Source organism: Rhinopithecus bieti, unplaced genomic scaffold (genome assembly GCF_001698545.2).
Source record: "Rhinopithecus bieti isolate Rb0 unplaced genomic scaffold, ASM169854v2 scaffold_16234, whole genome shotgun sequence".
In the NCBI taxonomy this organism is placed as follows: Eukaryota; Metazoa; Chordata; class Mammalia; order Primates; family Cercopithecidae; genus Rhinopithecus; species Rhinopithecus bieti.
This window is the reverse complement of record NW_016808946.1, coordinates 2386826-2397969: the sequence shown is the minus strand read 5'-3', so window position 1 is coordinate 2397969 and position 11144 is coordinate 2386826. Positions and strand designations below refer to the sequence as shown.

Genomic DNA, 11144 nt, shown 5'->3' with positions numbered 1-11144 from the left:
CTCAAGCTTCCAGCGAAATCTGCTCTTCCCTTTAAGGGGTGAAAGAAGGGTCAGCATTTCAGAAGTTCCTGGTCATACCCAGGCTTTTAATGAACTGCCACTGGGGAATTAGCAACCCGTTGCTGTAAGGGCTATAGGATGGGGGGTTGTGAGAGCATAGGGAAGGGTCTCAGAGGTCTCTTGTCCCTGCTCTACGCAGGTCTTTCTGGCCTGAAAATCCCGTCGAAGAGAGCAGCTCTTGAGAGTTTGCTCCAAGTTCCCTCGGGACGATCAGCACCACGGACAGCGGCCAGGGCGCCCTGAGGACCCGGGTGCGCAGCGGCGAGCAGGTGCTGCGCTACGTGCGGGCCAGGGAACTCGCGCGTGGAGGAGAGGGGAGACACGCCGTGGGTGGCGGGGTGTTGGCCGGGGTTGTTTTCGCTCTAAGTCACCCTGTGCGCCCCGCGCTTACGTCGGGCCTCGAAACGCCGGGGTTCTCCCTGCCTTTTCCAGCAACGGTGGGTGGGGAGGCAAGACGCAAGCGCCAACCTAGGACACCCAGGCTTTTGCAGGAAAGGAAGAAGCGGGACACGTGGACTTGTCTGTGTCTCCAGCGCGTTCCTGCCCCCTGCCCGACCTGGCCCATTTCTATACAAGGTCGGCTCTGCCCGGGTCTCCACCTCCCGCGTCACAGGCGCCGAGGGGCTCATTCCCGGGCCCTGATCTCAGCGGCCCGGAATGTAGCTGATAAATCAGAGATAACCCTGCAGGGCAGGGCGGGCGGACACTCAGCTCCAGGATAAAAGGCCACGGTATCCCAAGGAGCCAGGAGGAGCACCCACAGGCTGAGGGCAGGTAGGAAGCAAACCCGGATACATCGCAGCAGCAGCAGCAACAGCAGCAGCAGCAGCAGCCTCCGCAGTCCCTCCAGAGACATGGATCCCCAGACAGCACCTTCCCGGGTGCTCCTGCTTCTGCTCTTCTTGCACCTGGCTCTCTCGGGAGGTCGTTCCCACCCGCTGGGCAGCCCCAGTTCGGTCTCGGACTTGGAAACGTCTGGGTTACAGGTGAGAGCGGAGGGCAACTCAGGGGGAATGGACAGCAGCAATGAAAGTGTCCTCACCTGCTGTCCCAAGAGGCCTTCACCTTTCCTTTGGAATTAGTGATAAAGGAATCAGAAAATGGAGAGATTGGGTGCCATGACCCTGTACCCAAGGCAGTCAGTTCACTTGGGTGCCATGAAAGGTAGGTGAGCCCAGGGGTGGGTCCCTGAGGCTTGGACTCCCTCATCCATTGCAGGAGCAGCGCAACCATTTGCAGGGCAAACTCTCAGAGCTGCAGGTGGAGCAGACATCCCTGGAGCCCCTCCAGGAGAGCCCCCATCCCACAGGCGTCTGGAAGGCCCAGGAGGCAGCCACTGAGGGCATCCGTGGCCACCGCAAAATGATCCTCTACACCCTGCGGGCACGGCGAAGCCCCACGATGGTGCGAGGGTCTGGCTGCTTTGGGAGGAAGATGGACCGGATCAGCTCCTCCAGCGGCCTGGGCTGCAAAGGTGAGCAACCCCTGCCACCCTGGCCGCCTGCCCCCATTCCCGTGTGTGACACTTTTAGAGTCACTTTGGGGTTTGTTGTCTCTGGGAACCACACTCTTTGAGAAAAGGTCACCTGGACATCACTTCCTCTTGTTAACAGCCTTCAGGGCCAAGGGGTGCCTTTGTGGAATTAGTAAATGTGGGCCTCTTTCATTACCATGCCTGCAATACTTTCTCCTCACCTCCTACCTCTTATCAAAGGGGCAGAATCTCCTTTGGGGTCTGTTTATCATTTGGCAGCCCCTCAGTGGTGCAGAAAGAGAACCAAACATCTCCTCCTGGTTTCCTCTAAACTGTCTACAGTCTCAAAGGCAGAGAGCAGGATCACCAGAGTGATGATAATCCCCAATTTACAGATGAGAAAACTGAGGCTCAAAGAGTTGCATGAAGCCTCAAACGTCTGATGACTAACAGGGTGGTGGGTGGTACACGGTGAGGGAAGCTCAGCCCCTACCCCCATCTCCCACCCTAACCATCATCACCCTCTGTCTTTCCCTGACAGTGCTGAGGCGGCATTAAGAGGAAGTCCTGGCTGCAGACACCTGCTTCTGATTCCACAAGGGGCTTTTTCCTCAACCCTGTGGCCATCTTTGAAGTGACTCTATTTTTTTAAAATGTATTTATGTATTTATTTGATTGTTTTATATAAGATGATTTCTTACCTTTGAGCACAAAATATCCATGATGAAATAAAGTCAACATTATAAGCTTTATCTTTTGAAACTGAATTTGTCTTGGTGCATTAAAAATAATCCCTAATTTCAAAGAAACCAACCTAACAAAAACCACAAAACCCTGTGATCTCAAGGCACCTTCATGGTGGGATGGGGACATGGCCTCAAGGGTAGCAGGCTTTCTTTTCTTTCAGAGTTTTTAATGCTCTGAAATGTTATTAAATATCTCAAGCACTTGAGGCACTTGGGAGAAACTGCTTTTCAAAGCAGGGCAGTTTCCTCCTGGGTGTGGAACGGCCCTGACATATGTGTGCAACCTGAGCGCATGTATCCAGCCATTTTCTCCACTTGTGTTTGCTCTGCCTGGAATGCCACCATTAAAGCACTCTTCCTGGGGATTATTGCTTTCAGGTCTCAGCTAAAATGTCAGTGACTGGGGGCAGTGTGTGTGTGTGTGTGGCTCATCTACATTCCCATTCAGGGGTGAGCCCTCCATCCTGCCCCAAATATCAGCTTTGAAACTCCAATTCCTGGGATCATCCTGCAAAGGAGCCTTCAAAACTCCAACCCACAAAGTGAGAGGGGTCTGGTGATGGGCCCAGCCTTCCAGGGTGCCCCTCCCCTGGGGCTGCATCATCTCTTCTTCTCTTTGCCTTAACCATTGGGGAGGCCATCTTCCCTATGGGTCCCCTTCCCCCACACCCTGCAATCCAGGCCTCCCACAGTGCCGAGTTCCTCTCCTTTCAGATTCCTGGAAAGGACCTCATGTCATTCCCTTTCTTACAATGCCATTTATAATGCCAGCTCAGCTGAGGGGTAAGGCATCATGAAGTCCACTATTATTATGCCCATTTTCCAAATGGGAAAACAGACCCAGGAAAACCAAGCATCCTATCCAAGAGCACACAGCAATGAAGCGCTGGTGCTGGGAACTGAGTGGAGATCCAGGTGACTCTCGAGCCTGTGCTCTCCAACTCTTGAGCCCCACACTCCTGGCCTTGAACTTCACTCTCAAGTTCTTTCTGATGTTCTTATTGGATGTTTCTTTGAATGAGAGGGACCTAGAGGGTGGGCCTTTGTGTTATTTATCATTTTAACCCAGTGTGCATCTGAGGATTTATGGATATCTAATGACATCAATTAAGATTGGTTAGACTGGGCGCGGGGGCTCACGCCTGTAATCCCAGCACTTTGGGAGGCCGAGGCCAGTGGATCACCTGAGGTCAGGAGTTCGAGACCAGCCTGGCCAACACGGTGAAACCTCGTCTATACTAAAAATACAAAAATTAGCTGGGCATGGTGGTGTGTGCCTGTAATACCAGCTACTCAGGAGGCTGAGGCAGGAGAATCACTTGAATCTGAGAGGTGGAGGTTGTAGTGAGCTAAGATTGCACCACTGTACTCCAGCCTGGGCAACAAGAGCAAAACTCCATAGTCTCAAACAAAAAAATTACTCAAAAATGAGGTTTTAGGCCAGGGACAGTGGTTCACACTGTAATCCCAGCACTTTGAAAGGCCGAGGCAGAAGGATGGCTTGAGCCCAGGAGTTCAAGACCAGCCTGGGCAACATAATGGGACCCCCATATCTTCAAGACATGAAAATGAAAAAAATCATCTGGGCGTGGTGGTGCACGCCTGTGGTCCCAGCTACGCAGGAGGCTGAGGTGGGAGGATTGCTTAAGCCTGGAAGTAGGGAGGCTGGAGTGAGCTATGATTGTACCACTGTACTCCAGCTTGAGGACAGAGGGAGATCCTGTCTCAAAAAACAAACAAAAAAAGAGAATAAAATAAATAAAAATGAGGTTTTAGGGCCAACTTATTTTTCCACCAACTGTGAGTCATGTCTAATGTTCCAAGTCTTCCAAGTAGCTGGGACCACAGGCTCATGTATCACGCCTGGCTAATTTTTTTTTTTTACTTTTAATTTTTTGTAGAGATGGGGTTTCACCAGGTTGCCCAGGCTGGTGTCAAGCTCCTGGGCTCAAGCAATTCTCCCACTTTGGCCTCCCAAAGTGCTGGGATTACAGGTGAGCCACTGTGCCCAGCCTTACACTTGTTATTTTATTTTTTATTTATTAATTATTTATTTGAGACAGAGTCTTGCCTTGCCACCCAGGCTGCAGTGCAGTGGCACGACCTTGGGTCCCTGCAACCTCTGCCTCCCCAGTTTGAGCAATTGTCCTGCCTCAGCCTCCTGAGTAGCTGGGACTACAGGCGTACACCACCACACTTGGCTATTTTTTTTTTTTTATTTTTTAAATTTTTAGTGGAGATGGGGTTTCACTGTGTTGGCCAGGTTGGTCTTGAACTCCTGACCTCAAATGATCCACCTGCCTTAGCCTCCCAAAGTGCTAGGATTATAGGCATGAGCCACCACACCAGGTCTCTTGTTATTTTAATCTTTCCAGAAAGACATGCTGGTGAAAACAGACCGAGGAGATTTAGTCCGTGGCTTAAGAGCTGGAATAAGCTTCCATAGAGAGTGAACTGTTTTTTTCAGGTCTCCAGTGTTGAGGTCACACAAGTCAGGACCACGCTGGGCCTGAAAGCTTCATCTCATGTCAGTGATTTTGCACCTGGGACAGTCTCAAGGAACACTGAGCCCCTCTCCCTTCCTCTTATGGCTGCTTTGATCCTTTTAATTTAATTTAATTTTTTTAAGATGGAGTCTCACTCTGCCACCCAGGCTGGAGGACAGTGGCGCGATCTCGGCTCACTGGAACCTCTGCCTCTCAAGTTCAAGTGATTCTCTGCCTTAGCCTTCCGAGTAGCTGGGACTATAGGCACCCATCCCCATGCCTGGCTTTTTTTTTTTTTTTTTTTTTTGTATTTTTAGTGGAGACGAGGTTTCAGCATGTGAGCCAGAATAGTCTCCATCTCTGCCATGTCTGGCCTCCCAAGTGCTGGGATTACAGGCATGAGCCACTGCGCCCCACCTCCTTTGGACTTTCTGAGAATGATTTGCGGCAAGGAAAAAAAATGCATTTCTCTTCCGGCAGAGCTGGTTTTAAACCATGTCATGAACTTGGCCGTTCGTCTTTGTTCATGTTGTAGATCTCAGCCTCTCTCTAGGATTTTTCATCCACTGCCTTAGCTTAAATAATCAGTCTTATTCCACCAAGTGATCCATTGCTCCCTCGGAGTCTGGAGCCTGCCCCATACAGCTGCCTGGAGCATTTCTAAAACCAAACTCAGTATCTGCCCTCGGACACTGGCTCCCACTCTCCTGCCTCTAGCTCTCCTGTCTCAGGCACGGCAGAGGCCCATAGCCCCTGATCTCACTGCTTCAGCACACGTCAATCCTTTCATCCAGCAGCACCACACTTTTCTGCCTAAGAACTTTCTCTGGCAGCCAAAGCCAACTCGGCTCCTTGGGGCTGGTTGGAAGTGCTGGGCAATTGACATTGACCTGAGCAGTGTTCAACCAGCATCTGACAGGAGTTGGCTTTTTTTTTTTTTTTAGTAGAGACAGAGTCTTGCTCTGTCACCAAGGCTGGAGTGCAGTGGCATGATCATAGCTCACTATAACCTCAAACTCCTGGGCTCAAGCGATCTTCCCATGCCAGCCTCCCAAGTAGCTAGGATTACAGGAGTGTGCTGCTATGTCCGGCTAATTAAAATAATTTTTTTTTTCTCTAGAGATGGAGAGTCTCACTATATTTCCAAGGCTGATTTCGAACTCATGGCCTCAAGCAATTCTCCCACCTCAGCCTCCCAATGTGCTTGGATTACAGGTGTGAGCCACTGCACCTGGCCAGGAGTTGGCATTTAAAGACCCAGCTCATGCCTGGTGCAGCAGCTCACGCCTGTAATCCCAGCACTTTGGGAGGCTGAGGTGGGAAGATAAATTGAGTTCAGATGTTCGAGACCGGCCTGGGGCAACAAAGAGAGACCTCGTCTCTACTAAAAATAAAAGAAAAAAAATTAGCTGAGTGTGGTGGTAAACATCTGTAGTCCCAGCTACTGAGGAGGCTGAGTGGGAGGATCACTGAGCCTGGGAAGTCAAGGTTGCAGTGGGCTGAAATTGCCACTTCACTCCAGCCTCGGTGACAGAGGAAGACTCTGTCTCAAAAAAATAATAGTAATAACATAAAATAAAACAAAGACCCGTCTCCCTTGAGTCATAGGTGGCACGTGTCTTACACCTGTTCGGAGTTCTCTGTGGGAAGAGCATTAAGCATCTATTGCCAGAGGTGGTCACCGACTCTACTTTTCCTGTATCACTTCCCCACTATCTGCTGACATTTCCTGGGCTTGTTTCCGAGATCAGCCACTAATACTGGAATCCCTGTCTCTGGTTCAAGAGAACTTAAACTAAGACACTTCCAAATAAGTCAACCCTCCTGCAGAGCCCCACCCTTGATGATTCTCCTGCCTCAGCCTCCCAAGTAGCTGGAACTACAGGTGCACGCCAACATGCCCAGCTAATTTTTGTATTTTTAGTAGAGATGGGGTTTCACCATGTTGGTCAGGCTGGTTTCGAACTCCTGATCTCAAGTGATCCACCCACCTCAGCCTCCCAAAGTGCTGGGATTACAGACATGAGCCACTGCATTCAGCCAATGTCACCTTACATTTGCTCTCCTTCCTTCTCTATTTGTGTGGGCAGTGCTTTCAGAGGACCCCCAAAGATCCCCTAACTCCTGGTCTTCACACCCTCTGTAACCCCCTCCCTTAGACTGTGAGCGAGACCCAGAGACTCACTTCTAAGGGACACAGAACAGTACAACATGAAGAATGGGATGTCACTTCTGAAATTAGTTTACAAAGAGACTGTGGCTTCTTCCATAACTTCTGTCTGTTTCTCCCCTGACCTTAACAGAAGACAGTTGCATCTCCATGGAGAGACCCATGTGGCAAGAAACTGATGTTTCCACCGGCCACCAGCCAGCGAGAACCTGTGGCTTCTGTCAACAGCTGCAGGAGTGAGCCTGAAGGCACATCCTCCCCCAGCCAACTCTTGAGATGACTGCAGCCCCAGCCAACGCCTTAATTGCCCAGGGGCCCCAGGCCAAGCAGGGCCAGATCCCTGATCCACAGAGCACAGAGGCAGTGAGATAATAGATGTGCATTGTGTGAAGTTGCTGAGGTTTGGGGTGACTTGGTTTTTGTTTGTTTGTTTTTTTTTTTGCTTGTTTGTTTATTAAAGACAGGGCTCCTTATGTTGCCCAGTCTGGTCTCGAACTCCTGAGCTCAAGGGATCTTCCTGCCTCAAACTCCCAAAGTGCTAGTATTACAAGCATGCGCCACCATGCCTGGCTGTTGTGTTTTTTTTTTTTTTTGAGACGGAGTCTCGCTCTGTCGCCCAGGCTGGAGTGCAGTGGCCGGATCTCAGCTCACTGCAAGCTCCGCCTCCTGGGTTCACGGTATTCTCCTGCCTCAGCCTCCCGAGTAGCTGGGACTACAGGCGCCCGCCACCTCGCCCGGCTAGTTTTTTTGTATTTTTTAGTAGAGACGGGGTTTCACAGTGTTAGCCAGGACGGTCTCGATCTCCTGACCTCGTGATCCGCCCGTCTCGGCCTCCCAAAGTGCTGGGATTACAGGCTTGAGCCACCGTGCCCGGCCGACCTTTTGCCTTGAGCTTTGTTTTCTAGGAAAACTGTCCCTAGTGACCTCCATATTAAACCAAAGAAACAAAACATCATTTTCAAAGTTATCAACGGTCATCCTTAAATATGTGCCAATTTCTCCCAACTGGGGCTTCTGCTTCAGACCGTCTGGGTCCTGCAGAATCATGCCACGAATGCGTTGGGGTTTTTGTACCAGCTCTGCACGCGGGTGACACTGCACCCTCTGGGGCCTCCTGCAGCAGCCCACAGCATCCCCCCGGAGAACCGGGAAGCCAAACTCTGGGCTGGAATCTGGCGACACCTGGATTCTGGATTCTCCCACCCATTTGCAGTGCTCTGCCCGTCGTAGGACTAAGACGACTTCTTTCCAGTGATAAGGAAATAAAAGGCTTTTGGTTTTTCAGCACGGAAGAGGTGGGGATGGGGGTGGGCCTGGCTTTCTGTGCCTGTTACTTTTCTTCTCTCTCACTCCCACAAGCTGCTTCTAACCACCCTATTAAATACTAGATCCCCCCGCACACATCCCTCCAGGCTGAGAGGGAGTATGGAAATGAAGAGAAATTTTATGTCAAGCCGCTTTCCGGTGTGGGCTTTAATAAGATTGGGGGTAATAAGTGCCTTTGAGGATGGTTTGCGTTTTTGCAGTGCTCTGTTAGTGCGGGCGGTGATGCTGGTTCTATTCAAAACGCGCAGCGCAGCGCAGCTGAATATCCATTTCCAACTCCCCCCCGCCCCCCAAAAAAATCTGGCTAATAGAGACTCCACAGATGACACTCACATCTCACTCGTTTTACTCTGGAAGAGGAAAAGTGACTTTAATAAAAGGAAGTGGGGAAAATTCTGAAATTCTCTTTCTAGAACCTTGGATGGGACTTCCGCTTCTCCTTGGACTACCTGCAGACTTCAGCAGTGGCTCAGGACAGAGGAGCAGCATCGCCACGGAAGTCCCTGCTTATATCAAAGCTTCATCTCAAAGGAAATCTCCAGGAGACAGGTGGAGTGACGCACACAGCACCAGCATGCGTTTCCCCCAGCGAGGGTGCTCACTGGATCCTCTTCGCTAATGATAACCCTTCCAACTGAGCAATTACGCTGTGAACACATTCCAGGGACTCATCAGGATAGGAGAGGTTTTTGTCCTGAAAGCTCCTACTTAGAATTGCAGCCATTTCAGGCTGGGCACAGTGGCTCAGTCCTGTAATCCCAGCACTTTGGGAGGCCAAGGCAGGAGGACTGCTGGAGCCCAAGAGTTCGAAACAAGCCTGGGCAACACAGCAAAGCCTGTCTCTATTGAAAAAAAAAAAAAAAAAAGAATTGCACCCATTTCAGATTTCTTTCTTTTTTTTTTTGAGATGGAGCCTTGCTCTATGGCCCAGGCTGGAGTGCAGTGCAGTGGCGCGATCTCGGCTCACTCTGCTTCCTGGGTTCATGCCATTCTTCTGCCTCAGCCTCCCAAGTAGCTGGGACTACAGGCGCCTGCCACCACGCCTGGCTATTTTTTTGTATTTTTAGTAGAGACAGGGTTTCACCATGTTGGCCAGGACGGTCTCGATCTCTTGACCTTGTGATCCACTCGCCTCGGCCTCCCAACCATTTCAGATTTCAAGTTGAAATCTGACTCAAATCAATTGCCAAATCTGTGCCTGTTACTCTTCTTCTCTCTCACTCCTACAGGCTGCTTCTAAACATCCCATTAAATATTAGATCTCCCACTATACACATCTCCCAAGGCTTGCCAAAGAGGGTTCCTTTTAGCTTATCTTAGAATAATATCACCCTGGATACCTCTGTGACCTCTGGTCACTTGCTGCCCTGATTTCCAACCTTATGGTTGCACAACGCCCTGCCCACCTGGTCAGTCATGAGGTCAGCACACCTGGGGACAGATCTGGCCAGGACAGAGCTGGTCACTCAATACACATTTTCTGAGCTCCTAAGGAGTGGATTAAAACACATTCGGTGTAGAAATAGATCAGGAGAGCAGCCAAACACACACAGACTTGGTGAGTGCACAAAAAAGCTACAGCCCCAGGGGCATGGGGAAGGTGAAGGAGCTCCCTGGGGCATCTGAAAGATGGGGAATGGTGGTTTTACTTGGGGAATGCAGCTAAGGGTAAAGAGGCAGCACCCTACGTGAAATAGGCTAGGATGCAGACATCAGTGTCAGACCTGGGGTTCCAGTCCTGGTTCTGCCACTTAGGCACCTAGTGGCCTTGGGCAAGCGGCATAGCCTCTCAGGCTCAGTTCTATTCCCTTGTAAGCAAGGACAATGCTGTCTACCACCACCTGGGGATGATGATCAAAATAAAATCATTTCCATAAAGTTCTCAGCACAGTCTTTCCATTTTACACACAAGGAAAATAAGGCTGCGAAGATGTATGCAACTGGTTTGTTTGGGGTTAGAGTGCCGGTCTCTCAGCCCTTCAAATTTAGTGTTTTCCCCCAGTATATGTTGCATTGAATGGTAATGGCTAACACTGAGTTCGGTGCTTAGCAAACAGGCCATTCATTAAACATAGACAGACTCGTTGCCTATTATTTCTCTTTTGGGGGCCAGAGAAATTGTGACCTTGGTGGCTCAGTCACTTGCCACTTGCCACGTCCTCAGGGAAGGATGTAGAAGGCATTGAGGGAAACCGACTATACCTCCTTCACCCCCACCTCCCTCCCTTCATCGGCTAAGTTGCCATGGGCACAACCCCAGGAAGGGCAGGGGGCTGTTACAAACTTCAAACACGAAGAGTCTGAGCATCTATAAACAGCAAAGGAAGAAATGAAATTCGCTGCGTCCTCTAAGCCTGTCCCCACACCATGTTGGAGGAGGGTCGCGGGGGACATGGAAGAGGAGGAGCTTTGGAGAGAGGATGCTTGTGCTTCCCTGGCTTTTCTTGGTATTTCTATTTGGGGGTTGGAGCTTCATCACATTTAGTTCCTGGCTGACTTTATGTACTAAAAAATAACTCCCTTTTGCCTGACCATGGAGAGGGACGGCCAGGGATGAGGGCAGCCCTGTCTGAGGCCAGAGGTCTACCCACGTGGTGGATGAGGCAGGTGTGAGGCCAGCTTGAGCATATGGACCCATTTGTCTCGGGCTGCTGGCTGCCTGCCATTTCCTCCTCTCCACCCTTATTTGGAGGCCCTGACAGCTGAGCCACAAACAAACCAGGGAGCTGGGCACCAGCCAAGCGTCACCCTCTGTCTCCCCGCATGGGTACCAGCATCGAGGAGAAAGAATCCTGAGGCACGGTGGTGAGATAACCAAGGACTCTTTTTTACTCTTCTCACACGTTTGAAGTGGAAGGCCTCTTGAGTCAAATCAGCAAGAA

The 11144-nt window shown here is 50.6% G+C and overlaps 1 protein-coding gene across 1 annotated transcript; it reads left to right on the top strand.

Moving 5' to 3' along the window:
• The first annotated feature begins 784 nt into the window (after positions 1-784).
• NPPB (natriuretic peptide B) lies at positions 785-2286 on the top strand. The gene is made up of 3 exons (XM_017887921.1): positions 785-1046; positions 1279-1534; positions 2076-2286. Exons 1-3 carry the CDS (start codon positions 915-917, stop codon positions 2090-2092), a joined length of 405 nt encoding a protein of 134 aa, XP_017743410.1. The 5' UTR covers positions 785-914; the 3' UTR covers positions 2093-2286.
• The last annotated feature ends 8858 nt before the right edge of the window (positions 2287-11144 follow it).